This window comes from Branchiostoma floridae, chromosome 11 (assembly GCF_000003815.2).
Source record: "Branchiostoma floridae strain S238N-H82 chromosome 11, Bfl_VNyyK, whole genome shotgun sequence".
In the NCBI taxonomy this organism is placed as follows: domain Eukaryota; kingdom Metazoa; phylum Chordata; class Leptocardii; order Amphioxiformes; family Branchiostomatidae; genus Branchiostoma; species Branchiostoma floridae.
In genome coordinates, this window is record NC_049989.1 from 7,532,853 (window position 1) to 7,552,900 (window position 20,048).

The following is a 20,048-nucleotide window of genomic DNA, read 5'->3' on the forward strand; positions in this document are numbered from 1 at the left end:
GCCCTGACAGCAAGAGCTGACGCGTGTACAAGCGCAATGCCGACCAGCTGGCCGAGGTGTTGCGAGCAGAGTTCCCTTCTGTCGTTGTGGAGACCGCAGTGGGACGCAGTAAAAGCTTCGAGTGTACAGTTATAAAGGATGATGGGAAGGGTGAGTACTACTACTAGTGTCTGTACAATGAAACCTTCTTCTGATTGAGAAATATAACGTTATACCCCCTCATTGTGTCAATTTTTTTATAATGATGGTTTTGCATCAAGACCTTTTGAAGTACTGATTACCATTATTCTAACTGTGTTTGCTGTTATTAGACATCTTGTCTTAATTGTCTTGTCATGATGACAATTTCCATCAACCGTCTCGTGACAGAGAAACTCCAAGATGAAATTTCCGGGTTGACAAAGAGATAGAGTTTGTCTCGAAAGCTTCCCCAAGCTAATTGAATTTTATTTTGTGTATGTTGTTTAAATATTTGTCAAAAGTATGTTATTGACATTGTTGACTAACTCTTGTTTGCTTGCAGAGATGTTAGTGTGGACAGGGATAAAGAAGGGTCCACCCCGCAAGCTGAAGTTCCCTGAACCTAGTGTGGTGGTGGAGGCCATTAACAAGGACCTGTAAAAGCTAGAAAAGTCAGGTATGATAGATAATGATTTCTTACAAAGAATCCAGTTACTCTATGTATGATGTAATGTGTTAGATAGATCAAAATATGTTGTAAGCTTTTAAGTCTATATTTTTGAAAAATAGAAATGACACAATGTTTATTAAGTTCTGATGAAATGCTGACTTTTTAATCACTCAGGAAACTCATTGACCACAAAAATACCTCTACTAGACAGGAATTCTGCTACTGTAGCAGTTTGGAGAGCTGTATCTCTTCATTATTATACGTAGACATGGTATGAAACCATATGTTTCATACTGATCAGCCCCAGTTTATATGATTATCGTATGGTTCTTCCGCAATACACATGACAGGACAGACTGCCCGTGACCCATGTCTGATGGAGCGCTGATGACGGGAGCAGCAGAAAGGTTCCTCCTGGCCTCTCCCTGATGACCAGCCCACCAAACCTGGCTCACCCGTACTCTGTCCTTGTGCTGGAACGACTCTTCTTTACCCTGTTTTGTACCCATAGTGTAGATTTAACCACGTAGAGCTAGTAAAAAAGATACATGTATGCTAACAAGTTCAAGTTTTCTAAATTCATGTATTTTGTAACCAGTTGTGTTCTGACCAAGGGAAAAATTTGTGTAGATTTCCTCTTGATAACATTTGTAGCATTCAGCAAGATCATGTCATGTAGTGTCAGATGATTTCCTAATTCAATGTTAAATGTAGAACTAACATGAAGTCAATCAAGGTCATAAAACATTATTTTGTTACAACATGCATGATTATTTTCAATTACAAGTGCTGTTTTTCTCATGTCCAGGAGCATTCCACATTTTATACACACTGTCATGTTATAGTAATGAACTTTGTGTCAAGCTGCCATACTAGTATTTTTGTCCGTACTTGGATTTTATACTGAATGAACAAACTTGTATTTTGTCATGTGGAAATACAAATAACTCATGTTAGGTTTGCAAGTTATGGTGTGTTGTTGTGTTTCCTTTCTTCCTGTGTGAACTTTTTGGGAAGGGGCAAAAGCATTCCATATTGTGTGTCAAGTTTTATCACAATTAAAATGGTCTGTATTTAACATAAACATCCTTCGTAGTAACCCCTGGCTTTTCGCTCCCGTAGTTAGCAAGCGAAAAGATTGAACTAGGGGTTACTATGGAGGATGCATGTAATACTGTATTACCTTGGTCAATAGATTTGTTAAGACACAGAAGCATCATTTGTTGCAAGAAAAAGTATGGAGAGAATTTGTAATGTAATACTCATACAGGATAAGAACATTTCTCATAACAATGAAGAAGACACTTCATCAATGTCACATATATAATCATTAGAATATAATATGTCCAGGCTAATTCTCGCAAGGAAAACAAAACCCCAGCCTGATGAAAAGAATCAATACAAACTAGTGAGCAGACATTTTGCTGGTGGAAGCTGATTTCAGTACCAAGGACAGACAAATCCATTGATCATTTTTCACAGTCCCAGGGAGATAAGGACCTATTAGGAAATCTTACTAAAATGGTACTATATATATGGATTGCTCCATGAACGTTACTCCCACCAGAAAGTATCATATGTGCCATGTTAAAAAAAAGATTCCAACAATAGTTTCACCCCCTCCACATGAAGTGAACTCGTCCGCTATAGGTCAAAGTGCACAAATGACAACATGGCGGATTTTAGACGAAAACTTTCTGGTAAGTTTTTATTTCCAATCTGCATGCGGCTGTAGGTCTTTGAAGGCTTGATTCTAGCACACAAGGAAAGCTTAGGAGGTAGTAAAGCTATGGTAGGTTCTTGATTGTTCTTGAATCGTCTTTGCGGAGTTTGTTGTGCGCATATGTGACTTGACATCTGTGTGCAGCATGCATGCATGGCCAAGAGAACAAACAACAAGTCAATTGTGGATAAATTAATCAAGCAACAGTGACCCATTCACTGCTTTTGACATTCCGGGGGTACTAGAGAATCTTCATGAGCTTAACATTCCTTTTTTTAATCTTTTGTACTTTTAGGCTGATGAAAACCAGAATTACCAGATATGTAAGAATCCGCCATGACAACACTCCTCCTGGCCTACTGCTTCCCATGTTCAGGGAACCTGGTAACAGCTGAGAGGATAAGGTAACATACATCACACTGATCACAGTATTCCTGTCTTTCATGTTTATTATTGTTTAACTTTTGATGACAACTTATTTTGTGACATTGGGTCAATCATGTCATGCTGCTTCCATGGATACATGACTTTCTCCCTCCCTCCATTCCACCCATACCCCTGGGCAGATCTTCCACAGGGAGCAAGTATCTTCACAAAGCTGATATAGATGAATTTTACATGGTCTTCCTACTCTTGCATATCCATGTTTCAAATGGGCTGTATTAGTAATTTTGAGGAAATAGTTTGAGAGTGTTAGTGCTGAATTTAACTTAATAACAGGAGAATCAAATGCAATTTCAGAAGATTTTTTTTGACATGGTTGTTTTCCTTACTTCAGGACATTTTTAGAAAGTGGTGGGCACAGAAGTATCAGAAAGTGTGTCAGTGACTTTGATAGCTGCAAGGAACTCTGGGAATTCCTCAGCAACAATGACATCAGGTGCATTATGGGAATCAATGCCTACAGGACTGGGCATCTACTCAGGGGTGAGCAGGAAAATGCAAATTAGAATACTTTAAGTTTATACTAGCAATAATGTTATACATTCTGTAATTAGATATAAATGTATCTGGTAAAGTGTCTGTATGAGTACCATATGTTAAATGTACTTCATCCTCATCAAGAGTATTAAGAGGTAACAATGTAGTGTTAGTTCAACTGGTAATACACTTCTCAAAGGGGCAAGTACAGCATAAATGGTGTATACCTGTATGACAGTACATGTATAAAAACATGTCATGTGAGATTCTTATCACCTTGTGTACATATCCTGTTGCTGGTATATTTTTGCTAGCCATCCGATAGCAATACTTTGGATATATGTTTGTTGACAGACTGCCCAGTGCCATTTGGCCTAGTGTTTGGAGGGACTGACCTGAATGAAAGCACAGTAATACCAGAACGTATGGAGCTCATGACAGCTACTGTCAACAACGCCAGGTAAGGACATCACTGTCTGATTGATGTTTTCTCCCAAAAATGTTTGAATGAGAAGCAAAGAAAGGGAATAGAATGTGTGCTGTATACTTGTCAAATTTTGCATTCAGTAGAAGAAAATGGACCAGAAGGTAAATTTTAGTAAAACTAAGAAGTCCTAACTTTCTGCCATTTATTTCTCTATCAAATCTTGTGTTTTCACATTCAGATTTCTGGTCTGTTTCTCAAAGGAGATGAAACAACAAGCCATAAACCTCTGGGTAAGTATAGGTGATTAGATGATCTTATACCTGGAAACCTTTTCAATACAAATGCTGTATCTCATTGCCCAATAATTGCACTCTACACACCATGCATGTGCATATCAGGTGCTAAGATACAGTAAAAGACTAAAAAAAAACTGAACCTGACAATGTACACATGTGGTTTAACTTTTCAGCCCGATATTGTTGACAAGATCCACATTCAGCCTCAAGGTGTGTGTTTAACTTCAGTCTACTGAATAACCAACAAAGCTAAATACATTTGTATATTTCTGTTTAAAGTTTTAAAACATATAGCTGTTGGAAAGCCAGTGCCAATGTCCTGACCTTCAGGCAGATATCATATTTTAGGGTGAAAATGCCTTGCTTTGGGGGTTAGAAGCCTTACATTGTATATTTACTACTTTGTTTGACAATGCATGTTTTGTTTACACCCTCCTGTTTTCACCTTTTGTCAGGTGTTTGTACATATGCTTCCTCACCGTCTCACCTCAGGGATATCTTAACTGCTTACAGAGCTGCAGAGTTTGGTTCATGTTCATGTAAGTACAGTGCAGGTGTAGCAGCCAGGCATATACCTCCGGCCAGAATATACCCACTAGGTATATTTTGGCCAGGGCCATCTTCTTGTCTGCTGTACCTGCAAGCTCTTGCTGTAATTTTGCTATCACAACTGCATGCAACATAGCTACATTGTGTATTTTGTTTGTGTATGTTGTTTTGGAAGAATCAGATAAACATGGTAACTACATTGTTTTGCTTAAGCTGAAGTTTATTGTTGATAAAATGTTCTTGTGGTGACATTTACAGGTGGTTGTACAGAAGATTTAAATGACTCCACAAAAGTTTTCCTACTTGTATGTGGACTAAGACCAGTGAAGGATCCAATACACCTGCTGCAAGTATTTTCTGGTAAGATACTAGACAGTGATGAATTTCTTCACTTCAATTAACACTTTACTGTAGTGTAATTATAGGTACATCGTTTCAAAAGCTATTGACCATCTTCTATACAAAACATGGACTAGATTCATTTTACCATGCAAACTTAAGATGGATTTCTTTTGTACTACAGAATGGCACAGATATGACAGCAGGGTACTTCTTATTGTTGTAGGACCAGAGGTAAGAAACTTCCTTTTCATGCAATTTACCATAATAGTTCTGTTACTTAGAGACAGTTTGATTTCATAAGCACAAGCTGCATTAAGAAACAGGTCGGTTTGAGCCATTGCATAGGAATACATGTATAAACCTCTATTCTTATTGATAAGTGTTGGCTTTCCTCAAACACGCTTTAACGTCCCTACAAATGGAAAATGATTATTCTATTCTGTTTTGTTTTGTTTGTTTCAGATGAATTGTGACTATGCAAGAAAAGTAAAAGATGAAATCTACAGGTACCTGTTTTTATACTGAGACTTAATTTTTTGTTGCAATCTATAGTTACAAAAACAGAAAATATAGTAAATGCATGTTAAGTTTGCAGAGATTAAATGTTGTAGTGGTTTGGAGTTCGCAGTAGCACCAAATACTGCCTGTAGTCACATACTGTAATGGAAAAATGTCTGCAGTGCTTTTGAGTTCACAGTGAAGGGGCCTCTGCAAAAACCATGAATATAAAACCCACTATGAAAGTTTCTATATTTACGTGACATTTCCACAAGTTTTTATGTAATTTGTGCCCCCCTCCCCCTTCCAGGTGTGTAGGCATCCTACTGCTGCCCCCCCTCCCCCAGGCTGAACTGCACACACTCATGCTGCTCTCTTGTGCTGTGGTCAACTCCTCCGTTAGTGAAGGGATGTCAGGAGCCATCTTGGAGGTGAATGTTACTCCAAGCTTTCTTTCTGATATTGTATCAAATCATGCAGTGTGTCATGCTCTCATTGGTAATCAACACTCTAGTATATTTCTAGTCTCAAGGTGTGAAGAAATTCTGAGATATGCCAAATAGCAGGTACTCAAGCAATTGGATGTGATTTTGGAAATGGTCTGACATTTTATGTTGCATCCACTACCTGCTGAAAGGTTGTGGATGCTGGTAACCTAATACATATAAGTATGACCATTTCCAAAGTCATATCAAGTTGCTTGAGTAACTGCATGCAATTGGTGTATCTTATTACCTAGATGTCTAACCTTCCTGTTATCAGATAGTTTTGCAGTATAAAAGTTCCTTCCATGTATGTCTTGACTAGGCTATGTGTTTGGGAGTGCCTGTTCTAGCCAGGGACATTGCTGGCAATGCTGCTATCATCACACACAAGGAGACAGGACTGCTGTTCAACAGCCCTGAGGTAAGTGATATAGATGAAAATAAAGACTGAACTTAGCACTATGATTCAGTTTTAGGATGCTTTTCTCGTGGCCTGAATATGATGCTAAAGCATACAGGAACACTTTGAAACATGTTTTAAATGCATACACATGTACATGGCTGCCACCTACCAACTGATACCATTTCTGCAGGAGGTATATATATATATATATATATATATATATATATATATATATATATATATAATTGTACTTTCCATTTAATACAGCATCTATTTCAAAATTTGTTTGTACAATATATATAATCATTATGGTGTAACATCACTGTCAGATTTCATTGACATATCATATTTAATTGAGTCATTTGACTGATAAGTTTTAAGTTTGACTGCATGTATTGACTAAACTGTGTCCATTTCCTTTCAAACATTGTATTAAGTGTTCACTTCTATTTAGGTTTATAATTCATAGAGACATGTGTTGACAGATGTGTGGACTTAAATCCAATCACATTAGTGAAGGTTCTGAAATTACAGCATTATGTAAACGTCATATTCAATCAGCAAAGGGGGAAATTGTACTTTTGTGTATGGTGGGAAATGTGAAAACACAGTTATTATCATTTCTATACACATTGTTGATTTGCATTTAAAAAAAGTTGTTTATTTGTATATATCAACGATTTGACCACATGTAAGGGGGCCGATGTTGTGGCCCCAGGTTCTTTGAATGCTGCACGAGGAACGTTTAAACTACAGGACTAAGAAAGCACACACAGGACGCAGTCATGCCGTTAGACACGCACGGGAGCTGTTCGTCGGGACCCTCTCTCTGCTCTCTCTGTCCAACTGTCCCAACTCCCAATTCCCGGCTTTCTTTATTCCAAAAACCCAGACACAGATCCAGACACTGTCTACAGCTATGCATGACACTAATTATAACATGTACCTGCTATTGGCTTTGTTGTTCTTTTCATCTTCAGTTCATCAAAGAACAATACAAAGGATAACACCTTGTCAACAGTTATCACACAACGATACCAGACTAATTACAGTTACCAGGTGGGCTGTCTGTAGCTTCTCAGAGCATGTACATGACAAAATGATAACCATAACATCTTGCTTTAAATGATACAACAATTTCTTCAAAACAGTGCATTTTTACCCCTCCTACACCCACCGCCAAGTTTTTCACGAGCCGTCCCGGCGAGTACTACAGTAACAGTTCTATCATGTTACACAGTAGAATACAACAAACAACAACAAAAAACACAAATAGACAATACATGTTGGTGGAATTGATTAACCAGATACAGTTCAGTACGACAGAGCAGGTCAGTCTACAGATTTTTCAACTGTCCATAGTCTCGGTGTCCTCAACATCTCCGCTGCTCATCCTTGGCACACCCCTCGGCTCACGACCCCGCTTCGCTCGGGTGCCGTCTTCTGCTGCCCGCGGCCTCCTATCCCCGAGTACCGCTCCCCTCTCCCGTGTCGTGATGTCCTCCCTCCGTCCCTTCGTCGCACGGCCACTGACGTCCTCTCCGAGTCGCTCCTCATGTGCTGTCACATTCACCGGTCTTCATTGGAAGGTGCCCCGGCGACGATGCTCATGCTGCAGGAGTTCCCGTAAGGGGGTTGACTGGATCGCGACCGTCTGGTGGGCATGGTTAACGCGTGGCATGACCACGAACTCGCCAACACTCTTGTGCCCGGTGTGACCCATGCAGGGATAAGCCATGGAGAAAGAACAGAACACACACGCACACACATCCTGACCATCCTATAAGACCGTTAAAAATACATTGACTGACCTAACATAATGGCCTTGAACTGCATCAGAGTGTCACAACTCCTACTTTGACTGAAATAAACACAAGCCTGCACACCTAACTTTTGTCCTAATGAATAAATGCTATCCCATTTTCTCGAACCATAGCAAATTAAGTCTCACAAGATCTAGGGACCCTAGGCGGAGCTTGGGTTTCCTTATTCCCTGAACCAGGCACGCTCAATACCTTCCCTACCCCAGGAGTCTGTCAGCACCCAGCGCTCAACCGCAGCAGTCGGTAGAGCTCCTAGCGACCTATCCTACCAGATTCTCTAAAGATTCAAGCATCAATAAAAATTCTTACTCAGTTATTGTGTCCAAGGAAAGAGTGACAACCTGCTAATCAAACACCATGAATATTCATTACCTAAACACTCTGAATAATTCTACCAGCCAAAGACTGTCAAATTACCTCCATGGCAGACATGCGAACTCTAGAACTCAATCAGGAGAAAACAATACAAGAAAACTACCAAAACACATACAAATACCAGCAGATAAAGACTACGTAAAAATGATTTGACCTATCCTAGGCAATGGTTGGCAATGTAAACCCCTGAATGACCTATTAGAGTCAAACCCCCGAAGTCTGGGTTTCCCTGAAGATTACATCACCTTCCCTGCCTAAATTAGACATTCCTCTCCGCTTATAATAGTTCTATCATACTCCTCTCTTCCCCTTTTAATCCGCCTAGCTCACAAAACTGAAAATTAACTAACTCTATCGATCCCAACTTTCACAAATAAGCAAGAACAACGTCTCCATCCGTAAGCAGGCCATTCTATACATCTATCTCTTCAAAACAACCCTGGCTCTATTAATATTATCTAACTCCCACCACAGTCCTCATACATATCTGTCACAGCAAGACTGACTTGACATAACCTCCTTGCTTGACATCAACCGAATTTTCCTAAACTTCACACATAAAATCCTCAACAGCGCTACCTAAATCAAACACAAACCTACATCATAACTAAACTACCTCCCAACATCTGTAGGTTAACGATTTCTGCACTATTTGTCCTTAAACTCAAAGCTACAAAAACAGCAAAGCTAAACTTTTACAAAGACGGTCAGGTGAAGTGCGCATGACATTCTTTCTCTCCTGGTCCACACAATACCGGCACACTCACGTTTTCCGCCTGGCTGCCCTGTCTCTGGTCCTGCCGTCCGTCCTCTATCGCCACGTGCTGAGCCTTGGAGGTCACAGCTAGCTTCTCCAGCAACGGTCCTGCAACCTCCCCCTATCCTGGTCAGCCTGCTGTGTCCTGCCGGTAGCTATAGCCTCTCCACCTCGCGGCCTTCCTGCCCTCCCGTGCGCATCTCCTGGCACGGCTCCTGGTCCTGGCGTGTCTCCGTCCCGCAGCGTCCCTCTAGATCTTGGTTACGCAGCATCCTGCCTCGACAACGCCAAATGTAAGGGGGGCGATGTTGTGGCCCCAGGTTCTTTGAATGCTGCACGAGGAACGTTTAAACTACAGGACTAAGAAAGCACACACAGGACGCAGTCATGCCGTTAGACACGCACGGGAGCTGTTCGTCGGGACCCTCTCTCTGCTCTCTCTGTCCAACTGTCCCAACTCCCAATTCCCGGCTTTCTTTATTCCAAAAACCCAGACACAGATCCAGACACTGTCTACAGCTATGCATGACACTAATTATAACATGTACCTGCTATTGGCTTTGTTGTTCTTTTCATCTTCAGTTCATCAAAGAACAATACAAAGGATAACACCTTGTCAACAGTTATCACACAACGATACCAGACTAATTACAGTTACCAGGTGGGCTGTCTGTAGCTTCTCAGAGCATGTACATGACAAAATGATAACCATAACATCTTGCTTTAAATGATACAACAATTTCTTCAAAACAGTGCATTTTTACCCCTCCTACACCCACCGCCAAGTTTTTCTCCCTACCCACAATAATGGAATGGTCCATCCATACTGGTAATTTTATCTGAGCAGTGGCTGTAATATATGCGCCATTTTCAGAGGGCTTCGGAGTTCAGAATTGTCCATTACCAGCTTAGGGTGATGGACAGGAAATCAATTTCATGGGCTCTGCAACCTGGCCCGTTTTACTGTTCGCAATCTCTGAGGGTAGCAAAGGGGTTTAGGGGTCACTGATGAACTATTCATGAAATCCATGTGAAATTCCCTTTTATCGTGGTCCAACACTGTGTTTTATATCTTTTACCCAGTAAGTTTTGTATGCAAAAATGTCAAAAGATACTTCCGAAATGGCTTCTGTATCTGTGTTGCTGGTATAACTTTCCTTTGGCACAGCACACCGGCTTGTTAACAAAGTGTTTATGAATCATCATACTGCATGTTTGGCACAACTAAGCTATTATGATAGTGCTTTGGGATTTTTGAAGATGTAGCTAGCTGCCAAAATAGTTCCCTCTTAGTCAGTTATAGTATAGTGTCCTTTTGTGAGGAAAGTCTGTTATGATTCACTGTGTATTTTGGCAGGTTGCCTTTTCTACAAAATGTCATGTATTTTGTATCTCACAGCAAGGTCCGCCTTGCTCACAGTACCTATACCCTACATCCAGCACGATAAATTATTTATTAGTGTGAAGTTTCTCTGTGGAGTTTTATACAATGGAACTGACCATGCATAAACAATAATTGCACTGCCCATTGCATTATCTGCACTAAGTACCACCATATAATATACAAAATGTACAATATCATGAAGTTGGTACTTAATTGGTCATTCCTAGTGCCCGTGGCTGTACTATTTCATGATCAGGCCTTTTTACAGATAATGGTTGTACCTCTGAACACTAATAAATGTGATAATATGAAGGCCTATGGTAACAGATTATAGATATTCTGTGCCAGTTGTTAAAAAGTATAACAACAAAGTCCCTTCATTCCAAAGCATGTATGTAACCACTTGAAAATCATGTCACCATAGAATGTGTCAAACATTAGATGTCAAAACTGGAAGTTCTGTTGCTATACCGAAGAAAGCCACCAGGAGGTCCATCACTGAACTTGACCTTTGTTTTCCTACCGACATGCCACATATCATAAAGGTCCATAAACGACTTCTCTAGATATGCAGTCTGCAAATGCACACACCAACACAACCGAAAACATAACCTTCTTGGTGAAGGTAATAATTTTCTATGTTCTATTATGTCTTTTATTTTATTAGGTATTCATGCACTGCCATGGTTGGCAAAGGTCTGTCAATTGATATCATCATCTGCCAACTTTACCTCAGTCTACAAACATGTCATTAAACTAATCATTAGGCTATCATATTCAAATATCAAAAGTGTTATAAATGACAACTCAAGCATGCATTAAATTTTTTTATGTCATAATATATGCTAGTATGATTATATATATATCATAATCCTAAAGGGGATATTACTAGGGTAGTACTCACCCTAATGTTGAATGCACTATAATATGTATGATATTAAAGAATACCCAGGTGGATAATATAACCATAAAATCTTGCCTGTTGTAGTATTGTATAAAATGACATTTCCAGAATATTGACATGACATACAGCTCATCTGCAATTCTTCTTTGTTGAAATGTGCAGTGAAGCCCTCTGGAGAGATTTGCTTGTAACTGCACCCATGACAATATAATAATACATAGGTATGACATATAGATGAACTTGACTGCATCTAGGGGTTCATGAAGCAAGAATGGGTAATGGTTAGTTCAGGCAGGGAATGATCATCTGCGACAGTTGAACCCCCACCCCTCCCCCCAGGGTAGCCTCCGATCCCTTGACGTACGTCGGTGGAATTGAGTATCGCCAGGAGGGGCGTTATTACCCCTGCACATAATGCCGTGCATTTTGTCAGCTAACGCTCAATATTGGGAAGGGGAACACGTTTAATTTCTTACGTGCAGCTGCAGAAACTGCATGCAGGAATCCATATAAATATACCCCTGTCTGTATAGCTCATGACAAGTGCTTCCTACAATTTATCTGTGATTTACTATATATCTATAATACTTTTTATTTTAGATGTGTAACATGCCATCATTAAATGCAACTTTTATGAAACATTGATACTCATCTTTCATCCAAAAGATTTTCTAGTTGTTGAAAAAAAAAACACATCAAGAATAATCTTCTTTTTAGAACCTATTTTAATTTCAACATAATGTGGTGAAGGTTTGCAATCATTTCTTTACAGCAGTCGTAAAATTTAATGCTAGGTGTTTCTAGGAAGCCTCCTGGGCAATTACCATTCACTAGTAAGAGTTCTGTGACCTCTTGTTTTAGTGTCAAATGAATAATGCATTTAGTATATATGCAGATGATATGTAATGATTCTCCTCCTCTCCCCACTTTCCAGGCTTGAAGATACAGAAAGTACAGGGCACTGTCCACAGCCTGATTGAGTACACATGTAGCAAATCTTGCAGCTCTTCAAACAATAGGTGATGTCAAATACCCGTGAGCCAGGGGAATCAAACCTTCTTAATATGTTAACATTATCAAATGATATTTAAATTTTAATTGGTAAAAACATTTGGTTCATTTCTTGCCATGGGGTTTTATTCTATGATTTCAAATTGATAAAAGTTCTCTTTTACTGCTTTGCATGAGTGAGTTTTCATTGTGACTCCCATACTGGCATCTCATTGGTGGTACATTAAAAAAAAAGTTCCCTCAAGTAATGTCTACCACTGTATATTCACGACCTATTTAGAGAAGAGGCTGTCATGAAAGGAGCAAGTTTTAGTTTGTGTCACACAGACTACAAATGTATGTCCACAGCACCTCCTATATTAAACCACTGCAGGCTCTTACATTAGGGAGGACTGATGTTGGGCTCAGTAATTTATCTGGATGATGGTGGCATGGTAGGGTATGCAAGGGTCACACTGGAACGTGACCCCTCGTAAATTGTACCACACCACGAAATATCAATGGTTTAGAAACAGGGCCATTGGACCAATGTATGTACATTATGTGAAATTGCTAGGGCGCTGCACTCTATCAGAGATGCAGCACAGAATATAGATGGTAGGTGAAGGGTTGTTTACTGAACCAGATCACGCTGCTTGTTTCATAAATGCACAAACCAGAGGTGATGATGTGGCACATTGAAGTTGAAACTTGTTTATGAATTTTTTTAATAGTTTATGAATTCAAACTGGCCATCAGGCACACACAGAAGTTGAGATAATATATTTGGGGGGGGGGGGATGAATTTTCTATTCGAAAAGAGGCAATGTTTTTTTTGCATCTAATTCTACTTACTTCCTATTTCTCTCCCAAAAGACCTCGTCCCCTCTCCGTAACCCCAATATTCATCCTACAGTATCATGGTTAATCATGTAGTCTACTGGTACTTATAGTCACAACAGACACTGGCACAGTTGAACTGATACATCCTTAAGTATCATGAAGTGACTCTTCTCCCATCCTTTAATACCTTAAGGCTTAACATTGAAAGATGAAACCATCGATGACAGAAAATCCTTGAGCATTCATCTTCGTATGGCAAAGTTATCAAGACCTTTCTCCTGTTTTAAATCAGTTCCTCCTGTAGTCAGATTATGCAGTGCTCCACAGCACAGTGCTTTATGAATCTGTATGAACACAGATAGCTCATCATATTCTTTTTGGCTGAAAGACTTGACATTTGGCTGGCACTGTGGTTCCTAATATCCCACTCAGTACATTTGTTCAATCCTCTTGGCACATTATGCCCATTTATTGACAGGATTCCATGAATTTCTCTCCCGTTTCTGCAGAGAAAATCAATGGAGACTGCCTTGAGAGGCGATACGCTGAACCGTGTCCCCTCTCTAAATATTGAAAGCCCCTTTATTGAGGTTGGGAGCCCCTAGCCCAAATCACAGATGAAGCATTGCCAATGCGTAAAATCTGATCCATTCTCGGAAAATTGTATCCCTTTGGTGGCACCTGTAATACGTGAGTCGCTTCTAAATGACACCCATTATTCCAGGCTTTCACTACATGTACCCAAGTGCCTCTCCAGAAATTTGGCTGGGGCATACCATTTCTGTTATAGGTATGCCTACTTTGTATGTGGGTAAATTTATTACAGTTGTTAGAATCTCAGCTTGGATTTGTTTGTATGTTTGGTCATATTGTAATTAATTGAAAAGTTTGAGTAAAAAAAATCACATCTCAGTGTAAGTCTATGCGCATATAGGATAATTGAAGAGTTTGAATAAAAAAAATCACATCTCAGTGTAAGTCTATGCGCATATAGGATTACTTGGTATTAAATTAGTGATGCCAATATGAATTACTTCTGCCAGACTAATGAGTCAAATGACATTTGACAATTTCCATGTGATTTTACCATATTGTTCTCCCACCCCATTCCCTAAAGAGATCTCCTGTGTATATGATTAATATCATCTGATTTACTTTATTCTGTTTGCATGAAAGGCTAGCCACCTTTGCTTCTTTCTATTTAGATATGATAATATCTCCCATGTGATTTGATATGTCCCATGTGTTTTTCACTCTAGTTCCAATACCTGATGCTGGCAAAATGATTCCTGAAATAAGTGAAAGGAATATGCCAGAACAAATGTTGGCATTTCATTAACATGATCAGAGTCATTCCCCTGTAGGGCCACTAAATTCAGTTTGTGGATCAAGGTTAAATATGGGATAAAAGACAAAAATTAAGCTGCTGGGAGTCACAAGGATATCTCAATTCATCTTATTCTATAAGGTCTATAACCTCCTTGGTCTGACCTCAGACATGTAGGTAACACTGAGGGGTAAAGGTGAAATGAAGGAAGGGGCATTCCATTTGTAAAGGTTGGAGAGGGCCAGAATGTGATATTTCTTCATCCATCTTGTGAATTTCTATATTTGATTTGCTGTTGCGGTGTTCCTTTGATACAATTGTTTTCTATTATTAATACTAGTATGCCATGGGTGATGTGCACAAAATAAATGTAGTTTGTGTCCTTATCTTGCTTGTCATCCCAGAGTTTGCACTTTTCATTTCAAAATGCCCACAGATGTGTATAAAATTTTAAAGAATAGCATATGTGCAAGGAAAATGCTTGATATATAATTAAGCTGCACCATTAGCTGGCTGCAATCATAGCCGGTGCAATGGCCTAGTGGGTAGAGTGTTCGCCTTGCATTCGGAAGGTCGTGAGTTCGATCCCGACCGAGTCATACCAAAGACTATAAAAATGGTACATGCTGCTTTCTCTGCTTAGCACTCAGCATTCGGGAAAGAGTATGGAAGTTGAACACACACCACTACCAGTGGACTAGCCCCCTGCTGTAGTGATTGCGTTGTGTGTGGCCCAGGGCTAACGAAACAGAGATGGGCACCGCCCTATGCGCCAGAAATGGGCACTGCCTTGGCGCGGGAAGGGTTTAACTTTAACTTTTTGATTAGCTGGCTGAATTACAGTTTTTGTCAGGAGAAAACATTTTCATCCTGAGTCAAACTGTATTTTTGTTAATTTAAGTCTCATGATTTTCCCAGAATTCTCTTCATTTCATAAAAATCTGGCACTGGGGTTTGAGAAATTATAGCCTGGTATCAGCCTTGTATAGCTTGTAACATTATAGCTCTACTTACCAACAGTCACACCCTGCATGCCTACAAAGGCCAAAGCTGCACAAGCCTGGGTACCAGGTTAGGCAGGTGGTTGGTTGGTTAAGTTTTCATTGGTACATGCATCATGTCTGGGCTTTTGATGCTTCCTTGCTTTGGCACCAGGACCAAGTTTCATTAAATTTGTCTCACTTTCCAAGGGCACAATCATCCTGACTGATGTTAACTTAACAACTCAGGGCCGCTGGCCTGGCATAAAAGCTGAAATTACTTCCCATTTGGAGATCTGGCTCACTTCCAGCAACTAAATTAGTCTGGGATACTTGAACTTACAGTCTGGGAAGTTGGGAAGCACTTTGATATGATAAATATATTAAGGAGCTAGAAAGCCCATAATGCTGCCCATAATGAAAGATTGAAAGTACTGCATAAAGGTATGCATATGCTGGATAAAGGTATAAAGTTTACAGTTACAATACAAATGTAATTTTGAACCTTTGGGTTCAGAAAATTAAGTTTTCCTGTGCCAAATGTGTTTATACCTGTGAATTCAATGGACCACTCTGTTTTATGAGATTTGATATAACTTTCAAGCTTACGAACTTATTTTTGGTGTGCCCAACTGGATAATTGTTTGTAACCTCATGTTACAGTAATAAATACTGCTTAATCCTTTTATTAGATTTGTTTAAAGATTGAAGTCAGGATCTAAGTTTTTTTAGGCAGCACTATTGATCTTGCTCATAAGCTGGCATGGTACTTCTTAAAACATCTCAAAGACGTGTAGCATTTGATTGCCCACCTACAAGTTTTTATGTGCAGTCTTGTCCTTTGATCTGATTCTGTAGTAGTCAGAGAGAGGCCTCAGCAACAGCAATAAAGGTGATTTTTATGACACTTGCCCCGAGGATGCACTCAGCAACCGTACATGAAACTTTTATGTGGTAAGTTCAGAGCTGTTTGCTGTGATAGATGCAGCAACATTTATGAGGCATTTTATCAGGAGGTTGTAGACGACATAAATCACATATAATATGACTCTGGGGTTCAAAGGATGAGTCTCCGCTTCCGTCTACGAAATGTCACAGACAACATGTTGTTGTTGAATAGTCAGGACATTACTGTAAAACATCCTCTCCATCCACCTCATGCTTAGGTGTCTACTGTGAATCACTTGATCTCCTTAAATTTTCCACACAAACAGGTGAAGTGTGAGTTGATGTTGAGAGGTAATTTTTAAAAGGTCAGTTTTTTTCATCATGTATACATGTACATTTGTATCTATCCCTGCATGCAGTAATGCATACTCCGCAGTAGAACACCTTATCTATTGGTCCCCAAAGTTAAGATAACAGTATTCAGTGATGAGTATTACCCATTGTAACATAATTATTTGATATTCTTGTCATGTCTCTCCCATAACTGTGTTACTGTTACCATCTAAAGTTGACCCTTTTACGTGCACACTTTATGCTGTATGGCTGTCTAGTAATAGGGCGAAAAGAGCTGAAGGAGGTATGCTGTAATTGTTGCACTTCTTGGTGGCAGTAAGAAGAGAGGATTTCTGGCAAGATAGGAATGATTAGGCCACACCAATTTAATTTGTTGGTTCAGGGATTTTAAAAAAAAATCATGAAAACAAAGCCCGAGGACCAGGTGTATGCCTTGGTACACTCAGGTTTATGGAGTGGACATGATTATATTCAAGTTTTCCTCCCTGCCCGTTGCATTTATGATGTCTGCTTGCTATATTTTAACTTTAAAAAAATCTGTGAACCAACAAATCGACTTTGTGTGGCCTTAGCCACCTATAGGTCTGAACCAAACATAAAATCCACCTCTGACTCTTAGTCTCCCCCATCAGCAAATCTCTTACAATGTTGGAAATAAAAGCTGACTCCTAAGTCTAATAAAGCATAATGGGATACAACAAAATGTCAAAGCTCTTTAGGTAGTTCAGTGTACTTGTGACTAAAGCCTTTGCCATTTCCATTGTGACATTTAGGTTGTTGCCAAGTGAACTTTTGCCTGTGTGTTAAATCCAGTGCATACATGGAAGTGTACATGACAGTGGCCTTCAGTTGAACCTGCCTTCTGTCAGCACTGATTCATGTAATTTTTTTAAAGGCAAAAAGGATTAACTGGAAGCCTTCTGCGTGCATGTATGAGCATATCTAGTCTACATGTATTTGATAGGTCAGGAGTCAGCTGCTAAAGGAACATTGTTAGCCTTACATGTTAGAACAGATTGTGGGCTAAAAATAAAAGCATTTTTAAAAGTGCTTTTGCTGCTGTCATATACTATTAAGGAGCAACAGAGACTCTAAGCAAGGTACAACTCAAGCAGGGTATATCATGGTATTATCAATCTATATCCTTGGTTTCCCAACATTTCAAAGTGGAAATCTAACAAGAGGGCATCCTGAAAGCAGAGAGCTTAAATCTGACTTATCAGTCTCTTTGGAGTGCACCTTAAGGCATAAACCTGGCCCTCAAGAACTTTTTAATGCGTTTTTTTTCAGTGAAGCAAAATCTTTTTTTAGAATACAAGAACCAACAAATCACATTTGTGAGGTCTTAAGGTAAGACAGTCAGCTCTGCAAAAAAAGATGGAAAATAAATTTGTGTACATGTAGGCTGTTGATAATGGATGAAAGATATGAGTTCACCTGAACATTATATATTTTCAACAACATGTGTATTAACCCTGCTAGATTAAGGTTCTCCATTCTATATTCCCTGCTGGAAAAGGGCAGCCGTATATACATGCACATAAGTATGAGAAATGTATAATAACAAGATTGCCTTAGTGATATTACATTGAGTGATGTCTAGCTATTATGTGTCTTGGGTTTCATTACAAAGGCAAGAACTCTTTCATAGTAGGAGCACATTTACTTGTATATATCTTACTGTTGGGGATTAGTTGATTATTATCTGCATAGCAATAAACAAGATTGAGCCTGAAAGGAATTTAAAATGCAGTAATGCATCTCACTTACTGTAAACTGGCCTGTGGCTTGTAGCGTGTGGAATTTAATGCCCCCTGAAGAAATAAGTCTATGACTGACTTCAGTTGCTATCAATCTGTCTACATCTAAGTAGAAAGAGTTGCTTACTGCTCAATTCTTGCTTCCCCACGAGTACATGTATTATGGCACTGTGTTTGTTGTACATGGATGAAGAGTAGTTTCAAAATAGCAAATGGTTGAACTCTGTATCATTTTCAATGACATGTTCTATCATCTATACATACAGGTTCTACATGTATATTTATAGCTATAAAAATGCTGTTTTACTTCTGCATTGTTTTTTTCTTTTTGATGTAGCAAAAATATCTTAGATATTGTCAGAGAGAAATTTCAAAGTACCAGTAAATTCACTGAACTTTTCTGTCTTTGTTCAGGAGTTTGTAAGTGAAGCTAAGTGCCTTCTTGGTGATGAGCATCTCCACAAGACAATCACAGCCAAAGCACAAGCCTATGTGAATGTGCACCACTCAGGAGAAACAGAGAAGCAGACGTATTGCAGATTAATTAGTAAGTATGTCTTTAATGATGATTGATCACTATCAAAAGTTTGACTGCAATTAAGTGATTAAATCACTAATGTCTTATGTAATCAAACTTCTGATAGTTAACAATGATCATTGATATTGAATGCTCTACTTTGCATGTGAAACGTATCTTAACGTATTTATTGTATCACAATTCAATGGATGTTAAGTATATAACGTATCAACAACTTCAAATGTGGCATCTTTTTAAAATTTTGAAATTGGACAGTGAATCTTTGATAAAGTCTTGATTTTTGGAATATGAGAAAAATACACCATGAAATTTAACTGAGTTTTTGATGAAGGTTATCTTTTGCTGTTTCCCTGTTGACAGTCACATAAGGACCATTATATTTCAGAATACTAACCAGTTGTCGATAGAAAGCCTGAGAGCCTGAGTTGTCCTTCTGAAAGCCATGTAATATTACCCCTGGCACGTCTGTCTCTCAGTCATGAGGCACTGATCCAAAGGGTTGGCAAACCTTTCTAGAAGCTGTTAGGTGGATTTGGAGCACAGAGTGCTCAGATGGCCTTAACGCCGTCCTGGGGCTCACACTGATTCTTGAAAGCCTCCTTAAAGGAGCTACAACAAAGGTGCTATGACCTCATCAGAAACTTTCATTTACTGTCTCAGCCTTCTGGGTGTGAAATATATGCACCTGGCTTGTTAATGGCATATATATGTTGTAAAATCTTAGTGTGCCACAAGTGCTGATGTTTAAGAAGATAACCTAAAATTTTATGTTAACAATATAAAAGGTATCGCCAGTGTAATGTTTACAGGACATAAAGTGGAGCCTTTCGTTTCAGGAGGATGAAAGTTA

At 39.2% G+C, this 20,048-nt stretch overlaps 1 protein-coding gene across 3 annotated transcripts in view; it reads left to right on the forward strand.

The window, feature by feature from the left end:
- LOC118425273 (glycosyltransferase 1 domain-containing protein 1-like) overlaps positions 1-20,048 on the forward strand; it is a 28,549-nt gene that overhangs the window by 1,127 nt on the left and 7,374 nt on the right. Inside the window, exons 2-16 of one of the 3 annotated variants that reach the window (XM_035834070.1) lie at positions 11-150; positions 524-637; positions 982-2,423; positions 2,650-2,758; positions 3,133-3,281; positions 3,630-3,735; positions 3,941-3,992; positions 4,172-4,208; positions 4,454-4,537; positions 4,806-4,907; positions 5,071-5,120; positions 5,352-5,395; positions 5,698-5,818; positions 6,195-6,293; positions 19,075-19,207. In XM_035834070.1, coding sequence (XP_035689963.1) covers positions 2,691-2,758; positions 3,133-3,281; positions 3,630-3,735; positions 3,941-3,992; positions 4,172-4,208; positions 4,454-4,537; positions 4,806-4,907; positions 5,071-5,120; positions 5,352-5,395; positions 5,698-5,818; positions 6,195-6,293; positions 19,075-19,207 — 1,045 coding nt within the window. In that variant the 5' untranslated portion in view covers positions 11-150; positions 524-637; positions 982-2,423; positions 2,650-2,690. Of the gene's footprint in view, positions 1-10; positions 151-523; positions 638-981; positions 2,424-2,649; positions 2,759-3,132; positions 3,282-3,629; positions 3,736-3,940; positions 3,993-4,171; positions 4,209-4,453; positions 4,538-4,805; positions 4,908-5,070; positions 5,121-5,351; positions 5,396-5,697; positions 5,819-6,194; positions 6,294-13,860; positions 14,972-19,074; positions 19,208-20,048 lie in introns of those variants that run through there. The other 2 variants (XM_035834069.1, XM_035834071.1) reach the window with 2 other exon arrangements.